General features: G+C 42.3%; 2 protein-coding genes across 2 annotated transcripts; both read left to right on the top strand.

Annotated features, from left to right (window-relative positions):
• The first annotated feature begins 1,089 nt into the window (after window positions 1-1,089).
• On the top strand, window positions 1,090-14,448 carry LOC122133060 (trichohyalin-like). Its single transcript, XM_042708382.1, has 4 exons — window positions 1,090-1,615; window positions 1,733-4,894; window positions 9,683-9,856; window positions 9,941-14,448. Exons 1-4 carry the CDS (start codon window positions 1,212-1,214, stop codon window positions 13,806-13,808), a joined length of 7,608 nt encoding a protein of 2,535 aa, XP_042564316.1. The 5' UTR covers window positions 1,090-1,211; the 3' UTR covers window positions 13,809-14,448.
• A 583-nt stretch (window positions 14,449-15,031) lies between these two features.
• Window positions 15,032-19,114, top strand: prkrip1 (PRKR interacting protein 1). Its single transcript, XM_012821959.3, has 6 exons — window positions 15,032-15,232; window positions 15,368-15,446; window positions 16,558-16,658; window positions 16,865-16,950; window positions 17,555-17,613; window positions 18,669-19,114. Exons 1-6 carry the CDS (start codon window positions 15,110-15,112, stop codon window positions 18,764-18,766), a joined length of 546 nt encoding a protein of 181 aa, XP_012677413.1. The 5' UTR covers window positions 15,032-15,109; the 3' UTR covers window positions 18,767-19,114.
• The last annotated feature ends 2,521 nt before the right edge of the window (window positions 19,115-21,635 follow it).

The following is a 21,635-nucleotide window of genomic DNA, read 5'->3' as shown; positions in this document are numbered from 1 at the left end:
TATTCATGCATGTAATGCATCCATGCAGCCCTACATACAAACATACATTGGTATTTCCCATTGGAGCATGTAGTATGTGCCTTAGAGGGTTGCAGTAGATTCTGCATCTGCCTTACTGTTACTGCAACTCGACATCATAGCCAAACTAATATTTGTACTTTTAAATACAGTACAGTCTTCTATTAAATCATCCAAATACGATCCATTATAAACATCATGTAGCCTAAGGAATGCCTAGTTTTACCCAAAGAGCATAGAAGAATGCAGCATCTTCCACATTTAACCACTTATTATTTATTAAAAGACGGCCAGTGAAGGACAATCAATGGGCGACGTTCTGAACGTGCTGAATCGTGAGAAATAGGCCAAATGATCCATTATTATCATGATACATGTTTTAACGGCGTATTTCCAGTTTCCACTCTGTTTTCGGTGAATGACGCTACGATTGTTAAGTCATAGTCAGGGACAAGTTACGTCAGAGCTTATCAAGGTTCTGAAAAAGTGTAAAAACGAATTTTCGCACATTCCATTGTATTTCTAACACGAGAAAGCAGCGCTTGAAAATCAGCTAATACTATTTTTTTTTAAATATCTCTCTTGGAATCTCCTCTCAGGTAAAAATAGGCTATATTATGTATCATTACTTGTCAAATTAATTGAAATAGGTAGCAAATCCAATTTAGGCTTGTAAAAAAAGAGCGTACATAAGTGAAGAGAACATAATAATAACAGGCTAACTGTCTTTACCAATACAAGTTGGACAGACATAGCTTATGTTACTTACAAAACGATATTGATCTATTTAAAAAAAATAATGCAGCATTAGTACAAGGGCAGACTAAGAATATATTCATTTGGGTCTACATCCACATTTAAAGGGCATGATTTGGCAGTTTAAACCAATACATACAATTAAACTGTTGTTTAAGTATTTACCACAGTCCATGGTTGCTGATAAGTAAAGTTATGTTAAGATTTTTTTTAATAAAAATAGGTTAGCTATCAGTGTCATACATTAGCATTGCCAGCAGACATACCAAATCATCCAAGGTCGTGTTTCTGTCATGTATCATGTATGGGTAGGCAGTGCTCTGATTCCACCTTTTTCTTAGAGTAAAATGCATTACGAATTTTATGCTGTATAGATTTCAGTTTGTCGTGTTAGCTGTCATAATGAGTGCTTGTACGCTGCCAGGTTGGAGAAGGAGATGACGGACCCGAGGCGATATATGGTCTGGGAGCGGCAGGACGAGTGGCGTGAGCAGGACCAGGTGAGGATCGGACAGCTCTCGGAGATCACACTGGACCGTCCACCACCAGCGAGAACAAATAAGCTCAGCGGCTGCTGGGGAGTGCTACAGAATGCCTTGTGCCTTGGACGGAGGGAAAGGAGCGACAGGGCACTAGAGCAGAGATGGAGAGAGGAGATAAGGCTGCGGGAGGTGAGGAGGAGGAGTGAGGAGGAGCTGAAGGAGTTTGAGAGGTTGGAGCAGAGGAAGATCCAGAGGCAGCGGAAGCAGGCGAGACAGCGGAAGCAGGCGAGGCTGCAGAAGAAGGAGAGGAGGAGAGAGCAGCAGGAGCAGAGGGCCCAGCAGGAGCAGAGGGACCACGAGTTTAAGGAAATGGAAATGATCATGGCGCAACTGAGGGCAGACCTGAACGAGTGTGCACCATTACCAGAGCAGTCCCCGGAGCTGCCATACTTGAGGAAGGACGAGATAAAGGAAAGAGGTGAGGAGGAGCTGAGGGAGTTTGAGAGGTTGGAGCAGAGGAAGATCCAGAGGCAGCGGAGACAGGCGAGGCTGCAGAAGCAGGAGAGGATAAGGGAGCAGGAGAGGAGGAGGGAGCAGCAGGAGCAGAGGGCCCAGCAGGAGATGATAAGGGAGCAGGAGAGGAGGAGAGAGCAGCAGGAGAGGAGGAGAGAGCAGCAGGAGCAGAGGGCCCAGCAGGAGCAGAGGGACAAAGAGTTTAAGGAAATGGAAATGATCATGGCGCAACTGAGGGCAGATCTGAATGAGTGTGCACGATTACCAGAGCAGTCCCCGGAGCTGCCATACTTGAGGAAGGACGAGATAAAGGAAAGAGGTGTAGAGCTGAGCAGAGAGAGAGAGTTCCAAGTGAAGGAAATAGAGAGCGAGAGAGAGAAGAAGCAGTTGAGAAGGAGAATTGAAGAAATAGAAAGAGATATTGAGTTTGGGAAACAGGAAGAGCAAAGAAGAGAAATGGATCACATGAAAGAAATGGAGAGATTGATGGCAAGGATTGAAGAGCCGGAAATTGAGGCAGAGGCCAAAATAAAGGAAAGAGGAGTAGAGGAGCTCAGCAGAGAGAGAGATATCCAAGTGAAGGAAATAGAGAGCGATAGAGAGAAGAAGCAGTTGAGAAGGAGAATTGAAGAAATAGAAAGAGATATTGAGTTTCAGAAACAGGAAGAGCAAAGAAGAGAAATGGATCACATGAAGGAAATGGAGAGATTGATGGCAAGGATTGAAGAGCCGGAAATTGAGGCAGAGGCCAAGAGGCAGCGAGAAACAGAAAAAGAGGAGGTGAGAAGGAGACGGGCAGAAAAAGAGGAGCTTCAGAGAGAGATGGAATGGATGCAGGAGATGGAAAGAGAGAAAAAGATAGAGAAACAAAAACAGTTGGAGAAGGAGATGGAGCAGAAACTGAGAAAGATGGAGAAAGACCTTCAAGAAAAGCAGAGACAACTGGAAGAAAAAATGGAAGAAAGCAAGACACTCATAGAACTGGAAGTGGAAAAGGAGCGTGGCGCTGAGAAGATGGTAGAAGAAAGAGTCAGGCACAGAAACTTTGAGGAAAAGAAAACAAAGGAGCAAAAGATGCTTGAAGAACAACTGGGAGAGAGAGAGAAACAGTGTGAAAAATATCAACAGAAAATCCTGCAAATGGAGAGAGAGCTTGAAGAACAGCAAATGATATCTCAGGCACAGAAAAGAGAGATGCTGAAGAAGAGAGAGATGGAACTAGAGAGAGCAAATGAAGAGAACAGGAGGAGAGAGTTTGATAGAGCAGCATGTGAAAAGCAGAAAGAGTTGGAGATGATGGAACATCAAGAGGAACTCCTGCAGATGGAGAGAGTCATGGCTGAAACACAGCAGAGAGAGATGCTGCAACAGAAAGAGATGGAGCTGGAGAGGGCATTGGAAGAGAACAAGAGAGGAAAGATTGAGAGAGAACAAAATGAAAAGCAGAAAGAGTTGGAGATGATGGAATATCAAGAGGAAGCCCTGCAGATGGAGAGAGAGTTCAATAAACAGCGAGACATGGCTGAATCACAGCAGAGAGAGATGCTGCAACAGAAAGAGATGGAGCTGGAGAGGGCACTGGAAGAGAAAAGGAGAAGAAAGATTGAGAGAGAACAAAATGAAAGGCAAAAGGAGTTAGAGATGATGGCTGAAGAACAACAGAAAGAGCTAGAAAGACTGCAGCATGAAGAGGAGCAGCAAAATATTATGAAAGCGAAGTTCGATAAAGAGAAAGAAATGGAGAAGAAACTACAAGAGATGCAGGCAAGAATTGAGAAGGACAAAGAGATGGAACTATGTCGAGTTGAGGAAAAGGTGAAGAAAGCTGAGAAGCAACATGAGGACGAATGGAAACACAAAGTTCAAGAGATGGAGAAAGATCTTGCAAAGAAAAGAAATCTGGCAAACAAACAAGAAATGGAGATCAGAGAGGTGGAGTCCAGGGGAGGAGAGATGGTGGATGAACTGAAAGAGTGTGAGAAAGCAGAAGCAGATCCAGGGTACAAACTGAAACAAACAGGGGTACCTGAGAAGAAGGCTGAGGATGGACAACAGGAAGAGAAGGAAAAGAGAGAAGCAGAGATGGAGAAAAGGATGGTGCATGAGAAAAAGATAGAAATGGTGGAGCAGAGGAAAGGTGAGATGGTGAGTGGACCTGGTAATACTGGAAAGGATGTAGGGGGCCAGGCAGTAGACCAAAAGCAGAATGCAACAGAGAATGTTCAACAACAGGAGCTAAATCAACCCGTGAAACAGCCAGTGGTCATGAGGAAAACACAGGGTGAGGCAGGCAAACAGGAAGTTGGTTACCAGCTGCAGCCAAAGGTGGAGGCGGATAAAGTAGTTTACACAGAGGCAGGGAAACGAGAAAACGAAATAAGAAAGCGGAGAACAGAGGATGAGAGGATTGACGCCTACAGACAGAGGGTTTTGGAAGAGAATAGGAGACTAAAGCAGGAGCGTGAGGAGAGACGCAAGGAGCGGGAGAAAGAGCAGGAGATTCAGCGCCAGAAGGACGAGGAAGTGAGGAGGTGGGTGGGGGACCCCGAGGGCTGGCGCAAGCATCAGAGAGAGATGGAGATTAAGCAGGAGGACGAGAAAATGCGTCAGCTGGAGCTGAAGTGGGCGAAGCAGGCAAGGGAGATGGAGGAGAGGAGGCGCAAGGAGATGGCCCAAGATGAGGAGGCGCGGAGGCAGATGATGGAGATAAAGCAGAGGCGAGAGAGGGAGAGGCAGCAGGAGCTGGAGAGACAGAGAGAGCTGGAGAGAGAGAGACAGATGGAGATGGAGAAACAGGCAGAGCTGGAAAAACAGGCAGACATGGAGAGACAAATGGAGATGGACAGACAGGCAGAGCTGGAGAGGCAGACGGAGGAAGAGAGACAGAGGGAATTGGATAAACAGAAACTCTTGGAGAGCATCATAGCGACAGAGAAAAAGAAAATTCTGCTGTCCCTTGAAGATGAGACGGACAACATTGTTAGGGGGGATTGCACAGTGACTGCAGAGAAGACAAAGGAGGCTGAGGGGAATGACTCAAAGGATAACAAGGATCAAAGTAAGGGGAAGAAGCTGGTGGGTTGGCTTTCTGCGAAAGTCCTTGGAGCTGGCCTAAAAATCATACAGCTCTAAAGGCACAGCCGGAGGAAGGATATAGATGTTTGAGGTACTGAAATGTTTTGGATTAAAACATTGACATTTACTTTCTATTACTCTGCAATCCTGTAAGAGCTGTATATTAATCTTACTGTGTTTCACAGTTATTTTGTCAGACTGCATCAGAGGCTTTGAGAACCACAACAAGAATAAACCACAGGCCAAGGAGTGAACAATCAACAATCATACCACATTATCGTCATTACATTACATTTACAACCATCACAATTTGCACATAATCAGTATTGCATTTACTATCATTTCATTAAATGTATACATTACCAATCTAATTACAATTATTGTCATATTTAAAATTGTATTAATAATGTTTTGGGGTAATTATGTATACAAGGTCCATTTTAAAAAGACAATGACATGGAAGGACACCACTCATCACTGGGCTCTATCCAGTGGCCTTTTTCTTTTGCTTCATGGTCAGATTTGACCCCACACCTAATTTCAGCGATACATACTTGATGTATACACGTTTACATTAAAATAATGTAATAATTAGAAATAAACTGAGATTGAATGGGTAATGACAAAATTACATATGATATCTGAGTTGTGACAGTAAGCAGAGATTTATTATAACAATATAAGTGAAAGACAAACTAAAATGTCTCAATTGACCTATCGCTAAGCCCCGCCCCCTTAGTTACTGTTGCTAACTCGGACAAACTATAGGAGCTGACTAGAGTTCACAATGGCAGCTATCAGTGTCAAAATGATATCCCAAGAGGCTCTAGGCAACTTTTGGAGACAGAAGGACCTGATTTCGTCTAGAAGCCTTCAAAAGGGCGTTCATTATGCAATGGAGGGATATGTACAAAATGTAAAACTAGATATGATGGATGACAAGCTTAAATTGGAGGCGAGAATTTACAGAATTTACAGCAAGAGGGAGAAGCCTCATCTCACGGTCATCACGATTGCAGATAACAACATCCCATACCAGCATTGTTTATGCACCGCAGGGAAAGATTAAATGAATGTACCCTCAGTTAATTTAACTCATCTGGAGAGGCACTGAGATGTAGACCTACATTTATTAGTTTATTAACTAGCATTACCCTGTCCCTGACAGGGCAGTGTCCTAGCGTAGCTATGTCAGTTATCAGACAATGTCAAACATCGGCCATTCTTTTAAACAATCAAAATGCTAAGTTTAATAATGGATTAAAAATCGATATGCTCAGTTTAATAATGGATTAACATGACAACGTGAACGTTTGCCGATAATTAACACCGTTACGATAACTGTCCAGCTAGCTAGCGCAGCTAGTAAATAGCTAACGTTAGCTAGTTTTAACCAGAGATAACTTGCATAGCATAACATCAGTGGTGAAAGTAAGCCGCAGTGACGTGCGGTGAGGTTCGTGGCTGGTGAGGCACTGATTCTTTCAGAGTCAAATTTACAAATACATAAACCCAATAGAGTATCTAAGATCACCATTGAATTGGCAGCTTTCACATTGACTACCGGTTGTTTTTCATATCAGCATTCTTTACACACACATAGGTAAGGTGCATACAGTAGGCAGCTGCTAGCTTGTGATGAACTCATGTGTAAATATTATGCACTCATGAATATGAACTTGTGAATATGAACTCTTTCTTACGAAGTTGCACAAGCACCCTGAGGGTTTCTACCTTTTCCCATTATAATTTTAATAGTTAAATCGAGGAGACTATAACATCAGCTAGATAACCAGCTATCATTTCATGCAAATTGAACTCTTCCGATTAACTCGTAAGGTTATTAAGTGTCCTTAGCTAGCTAATTAGCTAACGTAGCAACAGGATAACCATTGCAAGCAGGAAACACAATTTACCTACAATTTAAGTTTAATTTCCAAAATTAGATCACCAATAAAAAGCAGTCTTGGGTTCAAAGTGATCACAACCACTTGTGTGATGTTAAATGGCTTCACATAGACATAAAACAATCCCAAGAGAAATAATGGGAAATCAACAGAGCTGCCGCTGTAAGTTCAAAACCAAATTTATTCTTGAGGTTCCAAACTTGTTCAAAGGAATTTGGCTTTGAATGTGAGAAGTCGATCGAGTTATCTTCTGTCCCGTCGCTTGAAGCATACCTTTTAGCTCCGGCATGGGTCTCCCATTATTGATCATTTCACGTTTGGACTGAAAGTCCAGTTTTGAGAACTGCTTCAGCTTAGCAACAAAATATTCCATTCCACAGAAGTGTAGAAGAAGAGCAACGTTCCCCAGCATAACCCCGACAGGTGCGCTCTCGCACGCCCCCTTCATTGTGGCAGAGGTACTGTGTGCCTCACCTACATGATTTTTCAATGCGTTTTGAGCTCAGCTCAAAGGTTTTTTACTTTTCAAGATGACAAGTGAGGCTCTGCCTCACCTGCCTCATATGACCGCACGTCCCTGGTAAGCCGGTACTGTCAATGACAATAATGTGAATAATGAGTATACCTATGATCATGTAGGCTTAGTTGATTACTTTAGCAGAGGAAAATTCCAACCTAACAAGTTCCATTTGGGAGACGCAGAGGTGAACTCTCCCCCTCCCCTTCCCCCTTCACTATGGCGTCAGTTTAGTGCCAAAACTCACACATACGAGGAAACGTCTATTTGTGTGAATTTCAGGTTTTCGCAAGCGTGAAAAACACCCGGACCATGGAATAAATTACATTAAAACATTGAAGTCAACTTTGAAAACTCAGCAGCAAGAGCTAGCTTCAACAGTTAGCAAGCAAAGGCTTCTTGCTAGCGCAGGAATCTAACGCTAGCTAGATATGTTACCTACTGGCATAACAGCGACTATGTCACGAGAACTGACTCTTTTTCCAGGAATAAATGAAGTGATCGTGGGTCAAATGCTACAATCACCTCTAGTATTTATTTAAAACGTGTTTAATGGGTACCGTTACTTCGGTTCGTCGTAAAATATCAGTTTTCACCATACAAAGACATATGTAGCTACTTAATGGAGTTTGGTAAACAACGGTTGTCGTGAATATGACTCTCCTGCTGTCAAAGCAAGACCAATCAGAAAAGAGCCCGTCCTCCTTTGGTTCCCGCCCACACACTGCCAAAACCGCCCACACACTGCCAAAAGTCATACTTTCGAGCGAGCAGATAAAGTTTTCGCGAGAGCGTATGATAAATTCGAGCGAGCAGACCAAGTTTTCGGGAGAGAGTATGTCAGTCTCTGCGCTCGCAGTTGTTGAATTTCCTCTCGCGGCTAAAATTGAGTGCGCAGAAGAAATTCACGCTTGCGAAAACCTGAAATTCACTCGAATAGACGTTTCCTCGCATGTGAGAGTTTTGGCACTAAACTGACGCCATACTTCTCACACAGGATCTGTGCCGGCACCTTCTTAGCGAGCAGGGGCGCCCGCAGCTGCAAGTGCTCTTGCCGCCCCCCACGTGTCATGAAAAAGTGCCGCCCCGGGCGGCTGCCCGGTTCGCCCTTGCCCAAAACCGCCCCTGGTTATGTCACTGACTTTACCCAGGCATGTTTAACTCTGTGTACATATGTCTATGTACAAAAAAACTAGGGTACACAGAGCATTCAAGCCATATTATATTTGTGATCTGAGTCTGCTGTATTCATGCATGTAATGCATCCATGCAGCCCTACATACAAACATACATTGGTATTTCCCATTGGAGCATGTAGTATGTGCCTTAGAGGGTTGCAGTAGATTCTGCATCTGCCTTACTGTTACTGCAACTCGACATCATAGCCAAACTAATATTTGTACTTTTAAATACAGTACATTCTTCTATTAAATCATCCAAATACGATCCATTATAAACATCATGTAGCCTAAGGAATGCCTAGTTTTACCAAAAGAGCATAGACGAATGCAGCATCTTCCACATTAAACCACTTATTATTTATTAAAAGACGGCCAGTGAAGGACAATCAATGGGCGACGTTCTGAACGTGCTGAATCGTGAGAAATAGGCCAAATGATCCATTATTATCATGATACATGTTTTAACGGCGTATTTCCAGTTTCCACTCTGTTTTCGGTGAATGACGCTACGATTGTTAAGTCATAGTCAGGGACAAGTTACGTCAGAGCTTATCAAGGTTCTGAAAAAGTGTAAAAACGAATTTTCGCACATTCCATTGTATTTCTAACACGAGAAAGCAGCGCTTGAAAATCAGCTAATACTATTTTTTTTAAATATCTCTCTTGGAATCTCCTCTCAGGTAAAAATAGGCTATATTATGTATCATTACTTGTCAAATTAATTGAAATAGGTAGCAAATCCAATTTAGGCTTGTAAAAAAAGAGCGTACATAAGTGAAGAGAACATAATAATAATAGGCTAACTGTCTTTACCAATACAAGTTGGACAGACATAGCTTATGTTACTTACAAAACGATATTGATCTATTTAAAAAAAATAATGCAGCATTAGTACAAGGGCAGACTAAGAATATATTCATTTGGGTCTACATCCACATTTAAAGGGCATGATTTGGCAGTTTAAACCAATACATACAATTAAACTGTTGTTTAAGTATTTACCACAGTCCATGGTTGCTGATAAGTAAAGTTATGTTAAGATTTTTTTTTATAAAAATAGGTTAGCTATCAGTGTCATACATTAGCATTGCCAGCAGACATACCAAATCATCCAAGGTCGTGTTTCTGTCATGTATCATGTATGGGTAGGCAGTGCTCTGATTCCACCTTTTTCTTAGAGTAAAATTCAGTTTGTCGTGTTAGCTGTCATAATGAGTGCTTGTACGCTGCCAGGTTGGAGAAGGAGATGACGGACCCGAGGCGATACATGGTCTGGGAGCGGCAGGACGAGTGGCGTGAGCAGGACCAGGTGAGGATCCGACAGCTCTCGGAGATCACACTGGACCGTCCACCACCAGCGAGAACAAATAAGCTCAGCGGCTGCTGGGGAGTGCTACAGAATGCCTTGTGCCTTGGACGGAGGGAAAGGAGCGACAGGGCACTAGAGCAGAGATGGAGAGAGGAGATAAGGCTGCGGGAGGTGAGGAGGAGGAGTGAGGAGGAGCTGAAGGAGTTTGAGAGGTTGGAGCAGAGGAAGATCCAGAGGCAGCGGAAGCAGGCGAGACAGCGGAAGCAGGCGAGGCTGCAGAAGAAGGAGAGGAGGAGAGAGCAGCAGGAGCAGAGGGCCCAGCAGGAGCAGAGGGACCACGAGTTTAAGGAAATGGAAATGATCATGGCGCAACTGAGGGCAGACCTGAATGAGTGTGCACCATTACCAGAGCAGTCCCCGGAGCTGCCATACTTGAGGAAGGACGAGATAGAGGAAAGAGGTGAGGAGGAGCTGAGGGAGTTTGAGAGGTTGGAGCAGAGGAAGCTCCAGAGGCAGCGGAAGCAGGCGAGGCTGCAGAAGCAGGAGAGGATAAGGGAGCAGGAGAGGAGGAGGGAGCAGCAGGAGCTGAGGGCCCAGCAGGAGATGATAAGGGAGCAGGAGAGGAGGAGAGAGCAGCAGGAGCAGAGGGCCCAGCAGGAGCAGAGGGCCCAGCAGGAGCAGAGGGACAAAGAGTTTAAGGAAATGGAAATAATCATGGCGCAACTGAGGGTAGATCTGAATAGGTGTGCACGATTACCAGAGCAGTCCCCGGAGCTGCCATACTTGAGGAAGGACGAGATAAAGGAAAGAGGTGTAGAGCTGAGCAGAGAGAGAGAGTTCCAAGTGAAGGAAATAGAGAGTGAGAGAGAGAAGAAGCAGTTGATAAGGAGAATTGAAGAAATAGAAAGAGATATTGAGTTTGGGAAACAGGAAGAGCAAAGAAGAGAAATGGATCACATGAAAGAAATGGAGAGATTGATGGCAAGGATTGAAGAGCCGGAAATTGAGGCAGAGGCCAAAATAAAGGAAAGAGGAGTAGAGGAGCTCAGCAGAGAGAGAGATATCCAAGTGAAGGAAATAGAGAGCGAGAGAGAGAAGAAGCAGTTGAGAAGGAGAATTGAAGAAATAGAAAGAGATATTGAGTTTGGGAAACAGGAAGAGCAAAGAAGAGAAATGGATCACATGAAAGAAATGGAGAGATTGATGGCAAGGATTGAAGAGCCGGAAATTGAGGCAGATGCCAAAATAAAGGAAAGAGGAGTAGAGGAGCTCAGCAGAGAGAGAGATATCCAAGTGAAGGAAATAGAGAGCGATAGAGAGAAGAAGCAGTTGAGAAGGAGAATTGAAGAAATGGAAAGAGATATTGAGTTTGGGAAACAGGAAGAGCAAAGAAGAGAAATGGATCACATGAAGGAAATGGAGAGATTGATGGGAAGGATTGAAGAGCCGGAAATTGAGGCAGAGGCCAAGAGGCAGCGAGAAACAGAAAAAGAGGAGGTGAGAAGGAGACGGGCAGAAAAAGAGGAGCTTCAGAGAGAGATGGAATGGATGCAGGAGATGGAAAGAGAGAAAAAGATAGAGAAACAAAAACAGTTGGAGAAGGAGATGGAGCAGAAACTGAGAAAGATGGAGAAAGACCTTCAAGAAAAGCAGAGACAACTGGAAGAAAAAATGGAAGAAAGCAAGACACTCATAGAACTGGAAGTGGAAAAGGAGCGTGGCGCTGAGAAGATGGTAGAAGAAAGAGTCAGGCACAGAAACTTTGAGGAAAAGAAAACAAAGGAGCAAAAGATGCTTGAAGAACAACTGGGAGAGAGAGAGAAACAGTGTGAAAAATATCAACAGAAAATCCTGCAAATGGAGAGAGAGCTTGAAGAACAGCAAATGATATCTCAGGCACAGAAAAGAGAGATGCTGAAGAAGAGAGAGATGGAACTAGAGAGAGGAAATGAAGAGAACAGGAGGAGAGAGTTTGATAGAGCAGCATGTGAAAAGCAGAAAGAGTTGGAGATGATGGAACATCAAGAGGAAGCCCTGCAGATGGAGAGAGAGTTCAATAAACAGCGAGACATGGCTGAAGCACAGCAGAGAGAGATGCTGCAACAGAAAGAGATGGAGCTGGAGAGGGCAATGGAAGAGAAAAGGAGAAGAAAGATTGAGAGAGAACAAAATGAAAAGCAGAAAGAGTTGGAGATGATGGAATATCAAGAGGAAGCCCTGCAGATGGAGAGAGAGTTCAATAAACAGCGAGACATGGCTGAAGCACAGCAGAGAGAGATGCTGCAACAGAAAGAGATGGAGCTGGAGAGGGCAATGGAAGAGAAAAGGAGAAGAAAGATTGAGAGAGAACAAAATGAAAAGCAGAAAGAGTTAGAGATGATGGAATATCAAGAGGAAGCCCTGCAGATGGAGAGAGAGTTCAATAAACAGCGAGACATGGCTGAAGCACAGCAGAGAGAGATGCTGCAACAGAAAGAGATGGAGCTGGAGAGGGCACTGGAAGAGAAAAGGAGAAGAAAGTTTGAGAGAGAACAAAATGAAAGGCAAAAGGAGTTAGAGATGATGGCTGAAGAACAACAGAAAGAGCTAGAAAGACTGCAGCATGAAGAAGAGCAGCAAAAGATTATGAAAGCGAAGTTCGATAAAGAGAAAGAAATGGAGAAGAAACTACAAGAGATGCAGGCAAGAATTGAGAAGGACAAAGAGATGGAACTATGTCGAGTTGAGGAAAAGGTGAAGAAAGCTGAGAAGCAACATGAGGACGAATGGAAACACAAAGTTCAAGAGATGGAGAAAGATTTTGCAAAGAAAAGAAATCTGGCAAACAAACAAGAAATGGAGGTCAGAGAGGTGGAGTCCAGGGGAGGAGAGATGGTGGATGAACTGAAAGAGTGTGAGAAAGCAGAAGCAGATCCAGGGTACAAACTGAAACAAACAGGGGTACCTGAGAAGAAGGCTGAGGATGGACAACAGGAAGTGAAGGAAAAGAGAGAAGCAGAGATGGAGAAAAGGATGGTGCATGAGAAAAAGATAGAAATGGTGGAGCAGAGGAAAGGTGAGATGGTGAGTGAACCTGGTAATACTGGAAAGGATGTAGGGGGCCAGGCAGTAGACCAAAAGCAGAATGCAACAGAGAATGTTCAACAACAGGAGCTAAATCAACCCGTGAAACAGCCAGTGGTCATGAGGAAAACACAGGGTGAGGCAGGCAAACAGGAAGTTGGTTACCAGCTGCAGCCAAAGGTGGAGGCGGATAAAGTAGTTTACACAGAGGCAGGGAAACGAGAAAACGAAATAAGAAAGCGGAGAACAGAGGATGAGAGGATTGACGCCTACAGACAGAGGGTTTTGGAAGAGAATAGGAGACTAAAGCAGGAGCGTGAGGAGAGACGCAAGGAGCGGGAGAAAGAGCAGGAGATTCAGCGCCAGAAGGACGAGGAAGTGAGGAGGTGGGTGGGGGACCCCGAGGGCTGGCGCAAGCATCAGAGAGAGATGGAGATTAAGCAGGAAGACGAGAAAATGCGTCAGCTGGAGCTGAAGTGGGCGAAGCAGGCAAGGGAGATGGAGGAGAGGAGGCGCAAGGAGATGGCCCAAGATGAGGAGGCGCGGAGGCAGATGATGGAGATAAAGCAGAGGCGAGAGAGGGAGAGGCAGCAGGAGCTGGAGAGACAGAGAGAGCTGGAGAGAGAGAGACAGATGGAGATGGAGAAACAGGCAGAGCTGGAAAAACAGGCAGACATGGAGAGACAAATGGAGATGGACAGACAGGCAGAGCTGGAGAGGCAGACGGAGGAAGAGAGACAGAGGGAATTGGATAAACAGAAACTCTTGGAGAGCATCATAGCGACGGAGAAAAAGAAAATTCTGCTGTCCCTTGAAGATGAGACGGACAACATTGTTAGGGGGGATTGCACAGTGACTGCAGAGAAGACAAAGGAGGCTGAGGGGAATGACTCAAAGGATAACAAGGATCAAAGTAAGGGGAAGAAGCTGGTGGGTTGGCTTTCTGCGAAAGTCCTTGGAGCTGGCCTAAAAATCATACAGCTCTAAAGGCACAGGAAGGATATAGATGTTTGAGGTACTGAAATGTTTTGGATTAAAACATTGACATTTACTTTCTATTACTCTGCAATCCTGTAAGAGCTGTATATTAATCTTACTGTGTTTCACGGTTATTTTGACAGACTGCATCAGAGGCTTTGAGAACCACAACAAGAATAAACAAGAGGCCAAGGAGTCAACAATCAACAATCATACTACATTATCGTCATTACATTACATTTACAACCATCACAATTTGCACATAATCAGTATTGCATTTACTATCATTTCATTAAATGTATACATTACCAATCTAATTACAATTATTGTCATATTTAAAATTGTATTAATAATGTTTTGGGGTAATTATGTATACAAGGTCCATTTTAAAAAGACAATGACATGGAAGGACACCACTCATCACTGGGCTCTATCCAGTGGCCTTTTTCTTTTGCTTCATGGTCAGATTTGACCCCACACCTAATTTCAGCGATACATACTTGATGTATACACGTTTACATTAAAATAATGTAATAATTAGAAATAAACTGAGATTGAATGGGTAATGACAAAATTACATATGATATCTGAGTTGTGACAGCAAGCAGACAAACTAAATTGTATTATTTGAACTACGTATATACATATGAATCAGCTCGAGAGGCTTTGGCAATCAGAATCAGAATCAGAATCAGAATGGGATTTATTGCCATTAGGTGGGGGCTGGGTTCTTTCTAAAGTCTACAACCATCTCCACTGTTTTCAGAGCATTTAGCTCCAGGTTGTTCTGGCCACACCAGGTCACCAGATGGTCAATCTCCCACCTGTAAGCAGACTCATCCCCACCAGAGATGAGCCCAATGAGGGTGGTGTCATCCGCGAACTTGAAGAGTTTGACGGACTGGTGACTGGAGGTGCAGCTGTTTGTATACAGGGAGAAGAGTAGAGGGGAAAGAACGCAGCCTTGAGGGGAGCCGGTGCTTTTGGTTCTGGAACCAGAGACATACTTCCCCAGCCTCACGTGTTGCCTCCTGTCAGACAGGAAGTCTGTGATCCACCAAACCACCAAATCTCATCTTCATCAGTTTAATAAGTGCAGCCTTGTTCACGTCATGATGTCACAGGCTTTCAATTTCTATTTACTATACATTATGTGTATCTATTTTGTACTGCAACCCTGCTTGAAATAAAGCCATCCTTTGTACGTTATCATCCATACGACAGAGGGCGCTGTAGCTTTAAACGCTGGTGAAGCTGATGGAGAAGGTTGGAGATTTTATTAGAATCGGAGAAGCAAAAACTGAGGAAACATGGCGGCAAACGCTAAAACTGGAAAGCCAGGGAAACCTGGAAAGGAATCCCAACCTCTGATAATAGCTAAAACTCCTGCAGAGGAACAACGTCTGAAATTGGAAAGACTGATGCGCAATCCTGTAAGGTCTTATGTTTTGTTTGTGACCTAGAGCATTCTTTTTTCCCATTGTGTTAGCATGGTTAACATTAGCAACTTCCTAACCAGCCAGTGGCTATCAGTGACCCATGTTTTTTTGTTTGTTTGTTTGTTTTAGGATAAACCTGCACCTATCCCAGAGAGGCCAAAAGACTGGAATCCTCGCGCTCCTCCAGAATTTGTTCGGGATGTGATGGGTAAGCTAAGCTAAGATGGTAAGCTAATGCGATACAACTGTATCAATGACCCAAAGGATCATCAGAACCTGCATACGGAAGTTCTCTGATGTATCGTTAACATTTACCGTGTTTGATTCCTTGATGTCTTGGTAATTCCCAGGGGTGGAAAGCTATTATACTTTGTACACAATGTAAGCACATTTTTGAGGTAGCATTTTATGCAGATATTGCACTTTCTACTCCACTTCATTTATTTGATAGCTTTAGTTACTAGATTAATTTAAGATGAGGATTTTGCACAATGGATAATATAACAAGCTTATAAAATACAACACATTGTTAAAGATCTAACCAGTGGTGTCCAATCTTTTGGCTTCTGTAGTTACTAGATTAATTTAAGATGAGGATTTTGCACAATGGATAATATAACAAGCTTATAAAATACAACACATTGTTAAAGATCTAACCAGTGGTGTCCAATCTTTTGGCTTCTGATCAGCAGTGAGTAGAGAGGGTCACATTTCAGATGTTTGAGTTGTTGACAGCTCCACCAATAGTGATCTCCCCCCTCTAAACCTCACATGGTTTCATTTCTATAAATGTTCAAAACAATAAAATGCTGCTTACACATTGGTGCTTCAGTATTAATGATCTAATGATAATTAATGATATCAGTAAGGGGACCAGGACTTTTACTATTAACTATATTTTGCTGCAAATACTTATGCTGCTTAAGTAGGATTTGTCATACTTGTAATTGAGTATTATTGCATTGCTGTAATGGGACCTATACTATGTAAGGGATAATGTATTGTCCGGAGGTCATTATCCAAAAATAAATCCCGACGGGGCGAACAGCACCCCGACGCGCAGCATAAACAAGAAAATGAACCCCCAAGCTCATATAATAGTCAGGGTCTTTTCTGAAACAGCTCGAAACGCATCATTTTTTTGTGACAAGCAAGATAGAGGCCAATAAAGAGTCTGTACCCCCCCCCCCCCCCCCCAACAATGACATTGGTCACTATAATGATCACTAATATGAAATGTTAAGCCATATCCAGTCTTGTGAAAAGAGACTCCCTGCTTCTAGATGCATTTATACAGAATGTCCCATCCTTTTCTCTAGGCTCCAGCGCAGGCGCGGGCAGTGGAGAGTTTCATGTGTACAGACATTTGCGCCGAAGAGAATACCAGAGACAAGATCACCTGGACCGAATGTCCGACAGGGTAAGACCTTTGATGCCACGTGACAGATAATGACTATTTAAAGATAATTTGGTGATTCCAACCAACTTCAGTTTTTTGCTGTTTCAACATTAATCGAGTGGTAATGTATGTTCTGTATGCTAATGAACAACGTTCTTAAAGTAATATTACAAAAGGCAATTGAAAGGACATGTTTACCTCCCTAACATTAATGATTGGCCTTACAGCAAAAACTGGATGATGATTATCTGGACAAAGTAAAGGAAAACCAACAAGCTGCAGTGGACAGAACGTCTAAGCGCAGGAAGAAAAGGTACGAAAGGAAGCTCTTCATCTAAGCATCACTTGATTACCATCGCAGATCTTAAACTTGTATATTGGTATCCAACGCCACATATGTCTGTGTTTGGATGTGTTTCAGCCACTAGAGTGTGCTCTTTAGTAAACAATGTTAAGCTGACGCGTGACTTGAATGTAGAGTGAAGGGTGTATGTTTCAAAATGATGACTGAAGCTGATCGCAACTGTATCTTTATACATGATCAATGATCTAATACATGGAAGATCCATTATGAGCAGTTCAATTGTTTTTTTTTTGTTGTTTTTTTTCAACTCTGCATCTCTGAGTTTGTCTTGTGAAATTCTTTTTGTGAACGGTTTATTTAATACAATCAAGCATACAGAAGGTAATGGCCATTAAGGCCTTGCACACAATATGATGTGTGGCATTGATCTTTACCAACACTGAGATCACCTGTATCGGCTCAGACTTCTCTCTCAAATTCTGCTGTGAACATGTTCATTGCAGCTGTAAGGAAACATTAAACCAACACACTAAATCAGTCATGGCGACTTTAAAACCGACTAAACAGTTTGTGCATTAATGTGAGAAAATATTAATGTGTTTTTTACTTGTAGGGAAAAGCTTAAACAGAAGAAACAGATGGCAAAGAAAGCTAAACAAGACAAAACTGAAGGTAAGAGACTACATAGTTGAAGGATAATAACCTTAAGAGTGCATATGTGTTAAGGAAATGGAAACACACAACATGTTTTCAAAAGGTGATTAGTGAGAGCAGATAGGCTTTCCTCAATTACTTAATTGGTGTTTGATAGGTTATAGGTAAGTTAGAGACTTTTGCTGGCAAGATGTAAATATTTCTTAAAAAGACCAGGAATACAATATTTTAACTTGAGTAGTCGCACTAAAAATGTAACTAAAAGTTTTTTCCTGAATCCTATTCGCAAAGCGGCTGAGACCAACTTTCACTAAGGAATAGCGACAACTGATCTAAAAGAGAGACTCCGTTGCTGTGGTTGCCGTCAAGTCTCATGCACAAGCTTGCTTTCAATGACCTTGGTTATTGGTTAATGAGTGATAAGAACTGTGCAGGTGAAACAGACAGACAGACAGACAGACAGACAGACAGACAGACAGACAGACAGACAGACAGACAGACAGACAGACAGACAGACGGACAGATTTCGGCACTGAGTGTGTCTTTTCTATTGGTTGGTGACATTATTGCATCTGTCCACCTTGTGACTGAGATGGCATCTTTCACAGGAATTCTGCTTCTGCATTCCAAAACATTGGAATGTAAAACAAGATCAAACTGCCATTTTCTGTTTGTTTGGGAGTTGGGTCTTAGTAAGTTAGGAGTCCTCTTGACTACTTTTTGGTTCGCCTAGACGTAGGTGCTACTTTTAGCATAGGGGCTTTGTGCCAAAGTTAGCACTGACACGCCCATTGTTTTTATGATTTTTTCCTAAATCAAGTTAGGAGCTACTTTTATCCTTAAGATGCTTGGTGAATACGGGCCCAGATGCAGTTTGTTGAAACACAGGAGTTGCATATTGACTGGAGTGAGCCATATAAGAGAAATATATTTAGGTATCTTTGAGATGTCCTCATTTACATATAATGACTACACCATTCATTTTAGTTGAATTTTTGCCTGATTTATTCCATTGTACCATAGTTGTTTAGCTATCTTGTCCTTTAAACATCCCTCTATATTGTGATGCATAGGTTCAGAGGACGACTCCTCCTCCAGTGACAATGAAGCGGAAGTGGAGGAGGCAGATGATGATGCAGAAGTTCCCAGCTTTGTCATGGGGAAGAAGTGATTCTCCCAGACCACCAACCTGCAACCTCAGCAAAGCCCTTTCCATATCCTAAAGAGACATCCCCAACCAGAGTCACCCAGGACCATCAATTCCCTTTTTTGTCCCTCTTGTGAGGGAAGCTTGTATTGAACACCTGCTGGACTTTTGGTGGAGCTGTGGTGTGGAATGCAGGCCTGGTGCATTTTTTTTTTTTTTTAAAACTACACATTTCTTTATTTAGCCTGGATTACAGATACATTGATGCAGAGGTTGAATGAATGAAATGCTTAGGTGTTACTCCCTTTTTGATTTGTACTTTTATAGTAATTGTGTGTATATATTTGTTTTAATAAAAAATGTACAGACAAACTGTTGTTATGAGGTATTTTCATGAGGTTAGATTACATTCATTGTCATCCTTGCAATAGGAGCATGTTTTTATACTCAGTGTAGATAGTTAAATTTGTGTACAGAATCCTTTTTGAACAAGACTGCTTATAAAGGCAGGATGCTGCACTATTATTTGCACTACTTACATGCGCAGCTCTGTTGGATGTCCTGAATTATATGCTGTATTAGGCATTGTGTTGCAATCCTATTTTGTTGTTACGGAGCAGTAGGGTATTAAGCCTCCCGTCGTTTAGAGGCTTACCGGATGATGTAATGCTCGTAAAGGTTCCACGAAATGTAACATTTAAAACAACTTTCTTCCGGATCTGTTTACTTTTCACAGGATTTAATCCTTCAAATGAACCTTTTCCCCTTTCATTATTTGACCCAGCCAGATTGTGGAATGATAATTTGAGAGGGCATGCAATCTGACACAGTTAATGTTAGTGTCAGAGTTCTAATTCTGAGGATTCCTGAATCATCACACCATACAGCATGTCAGTCTTATGCTCGTTTAATGCACCGATCGAATGGGGTACAGTTTTGTTTTTGACGGCTACACTCATATAGGGATGGCTATGAGGCCAGTGAAGAGCAGCGAGTTTTCTGACATGACGCTGTTTCCCAAGATAATGAATCAATCCCTTAGTGGACCTTTATAATATGGCTATCTTCTGAGGCATAGCCTCTTACAAATAATAACATTTATTTTTAGTATTTGGGAGATATTTACTAATGCCCTTGGCATTGTCTTACATTTCTTTGCTGAAAACAAGGAGCCGGTTACTCATATGCTATCCTGCATGTCTTGATTTGTCCCTTGCTCACATCAAAGGAATACATTTCTGTCTTAAAATGCATTGCCCAAGTTACACCTGTTGAAATAGTAATTTAACTATATATGCATGTTGCGTCCTGTGGAGAGACTGAAATGGTGCTGGCATGTTCTAAAGGCTGTGTCTCTGCAAAAGAAATAAAAGGGGATGGTATGTTGTTCTTGATCTGCTGAAAAGACTGAGGGCTTTTCTCTTTAGCCATCATACATTAAAAGCTGCTTTACAATGCCCTATTTGTTGGACATAGTCTTGCTTTTCAATTGAACTCTATTTGATGTTATTTGATTTTATGTCTAATGCCATTGGGATGAAACGAAATCTGTCAAACCTCATATTCTAGAGAACAGGGAAAACAGTTCTGTGGCCATTTGGTCCCATGATATTCTATCTTGAGTGTATTTCACTTTTTTCTCCTTTTTGGATGGCTACTGGCTCTCAGCCACAAGGATTTCTTGACTGAACAATAAACCTGAAGACTCTATCTCACATTGGATATATCTGGTGGTTCCCACCTAAAAGGTGCAGATACACACCCTTTATAGATCTCACTTCCCACCCCTTTAATGTGTCTCTCTTTCTTCCAGGGATGGGCTGAGATCTTTTAAGCACGGTGCAATAGACTGGTTTGATCACTTTTGCTAGAGCTATAACATTGAAACAGTCTGGTATTGAAAGTTTGGCTATACTTTGCAAATAACATGAGGACCAGTTACACAATGGCGACCTTCCTAATAACATTCTTTGGACTGGGTCAAAGTAAGTGTTTTTTATTGTCAGGATTCCTAGCATGTGTATGTAAGGAAGGAGAATTTTTACTTGAAAATGATGCACCTCCCAATGCAAGGTGTAAAAGTGTTCATGGACTTTATTATTCCTAAGTAATAACACCATTTAGAATATACCGTAGTTCATTCTCTGTAGTGAATTGTATACTCTATAGTGAGTATTTTAGAAGTTGTTTACGAAACACTGATTTTTAGATGATGACTTCATGAGAGTAAAGCAGTTGGGAACAAGACCAGGCATGAACACTGTGCACCTGACCCCACCCACATAGGGTTGGCCTGTGATGCACATTTAGCAGTGGTGTAGGAGTGGAATCAAGATGTGTTTTTACATAGACATGTATGGAAATTATTTAACAAAGATGAGCATTTCACAAAAAGAAGAGCTGTTAACCATGTACTTATTTTCTTCATGACACCCTATTAATAATGACACCCCACCTCTGAAAGGAGGTGGTGGGAAATCAGACAAAAAACAGTGAGGTTACTCTGTAACTGTACAATGGTCATTTTCCAAACAAAATATGCTGAACTGAAACTCCCTGTATAGTAAGTAAAATGAAAATAAGGAAGTTAGACTTGTTCAGAGTTTTGTGTGCAGTAGTTTGATTAGCACTTCAAAGTCTAGGGCTTTTTTTGCGTTATGGTTGAGTGAATGGACCAATACACCAATGCTATTCACCAATGCTTTTTGGTCTAACTGTTTTTTTAAATCATGTTTTCTCACAGGTGAGACAGTTGAACACACCCCCAGCATTACACCCCTAAACTATGCAGGGAAGACCACCACCAACACAGTCATACTGAAAACACCTCTGTGTTACTTTGGTAACCCAACAATTTCATCTTGCAACCAGAGTGACTGTGAGATCTGGTTGG

Source organism: Clupea harengus, chromosome 8 (genome assembly GCF_900700415.2).
Source record: "Clupea harengus chromosome 8, Ch_v2.0.2, whole genome shotgun sequence".
Taxonomy (NCBI): domain Eukaryota; kingdom Metazoa; phylum Chordata; class Actinopteri; order Clupeiformes; family Clupeidae; genus Clupea; species Clupea harengus.
This window is presented reverse-complemented; position numbering and strand designations above follow the sequence as displayed.

Bases quoted from the DNA above. Each gene is read 5' to 3' on its own strand.
- prkrip1 (XM_012821959.3), top strand. From the start codon at position 15,110: ATGGCGGCAAACGCTAAAACTGGAAAGCCAGGGAAACCTGGAAAGGAA. The intron at 15,447-16,557 runs GTAAGCTAAGCT...CCTTTTCTCTAG, and splicing joins ATTTGTTCGGGATGTGATGG to GCTCCAGCGCAGGCGCGGGC. The intron at 17,614-18,668 runs GTAAGAGACTAC...TGTGATGCATAG, and splicing joins TAAACAAGACAAAACTGAAG to GTTCAGAGGACGACTCCTCC.
- LOC122133060 (XM_042708382.1), top strand. From the start codon at position 1,212: ATGACGGACCCGAGGCGATATATGGTCTGGGAGCGGCAGGACGAGTGG. The intron at 1,616-1,732 runs GTTTAAGGAAAT...GATAAAGGAAAG, and splicing joins CAGGAGCAGAGGGACCACGA to AGGTGAGGAGGAGCTGAGGG. The intron at 4,895-9,682 runs GCTCTAAAGGCA...GTACGCTGCCAG, and splicing joins GCTGGCCTAAAAATCATACA to GTTGGAGAAGGAGATGACGG.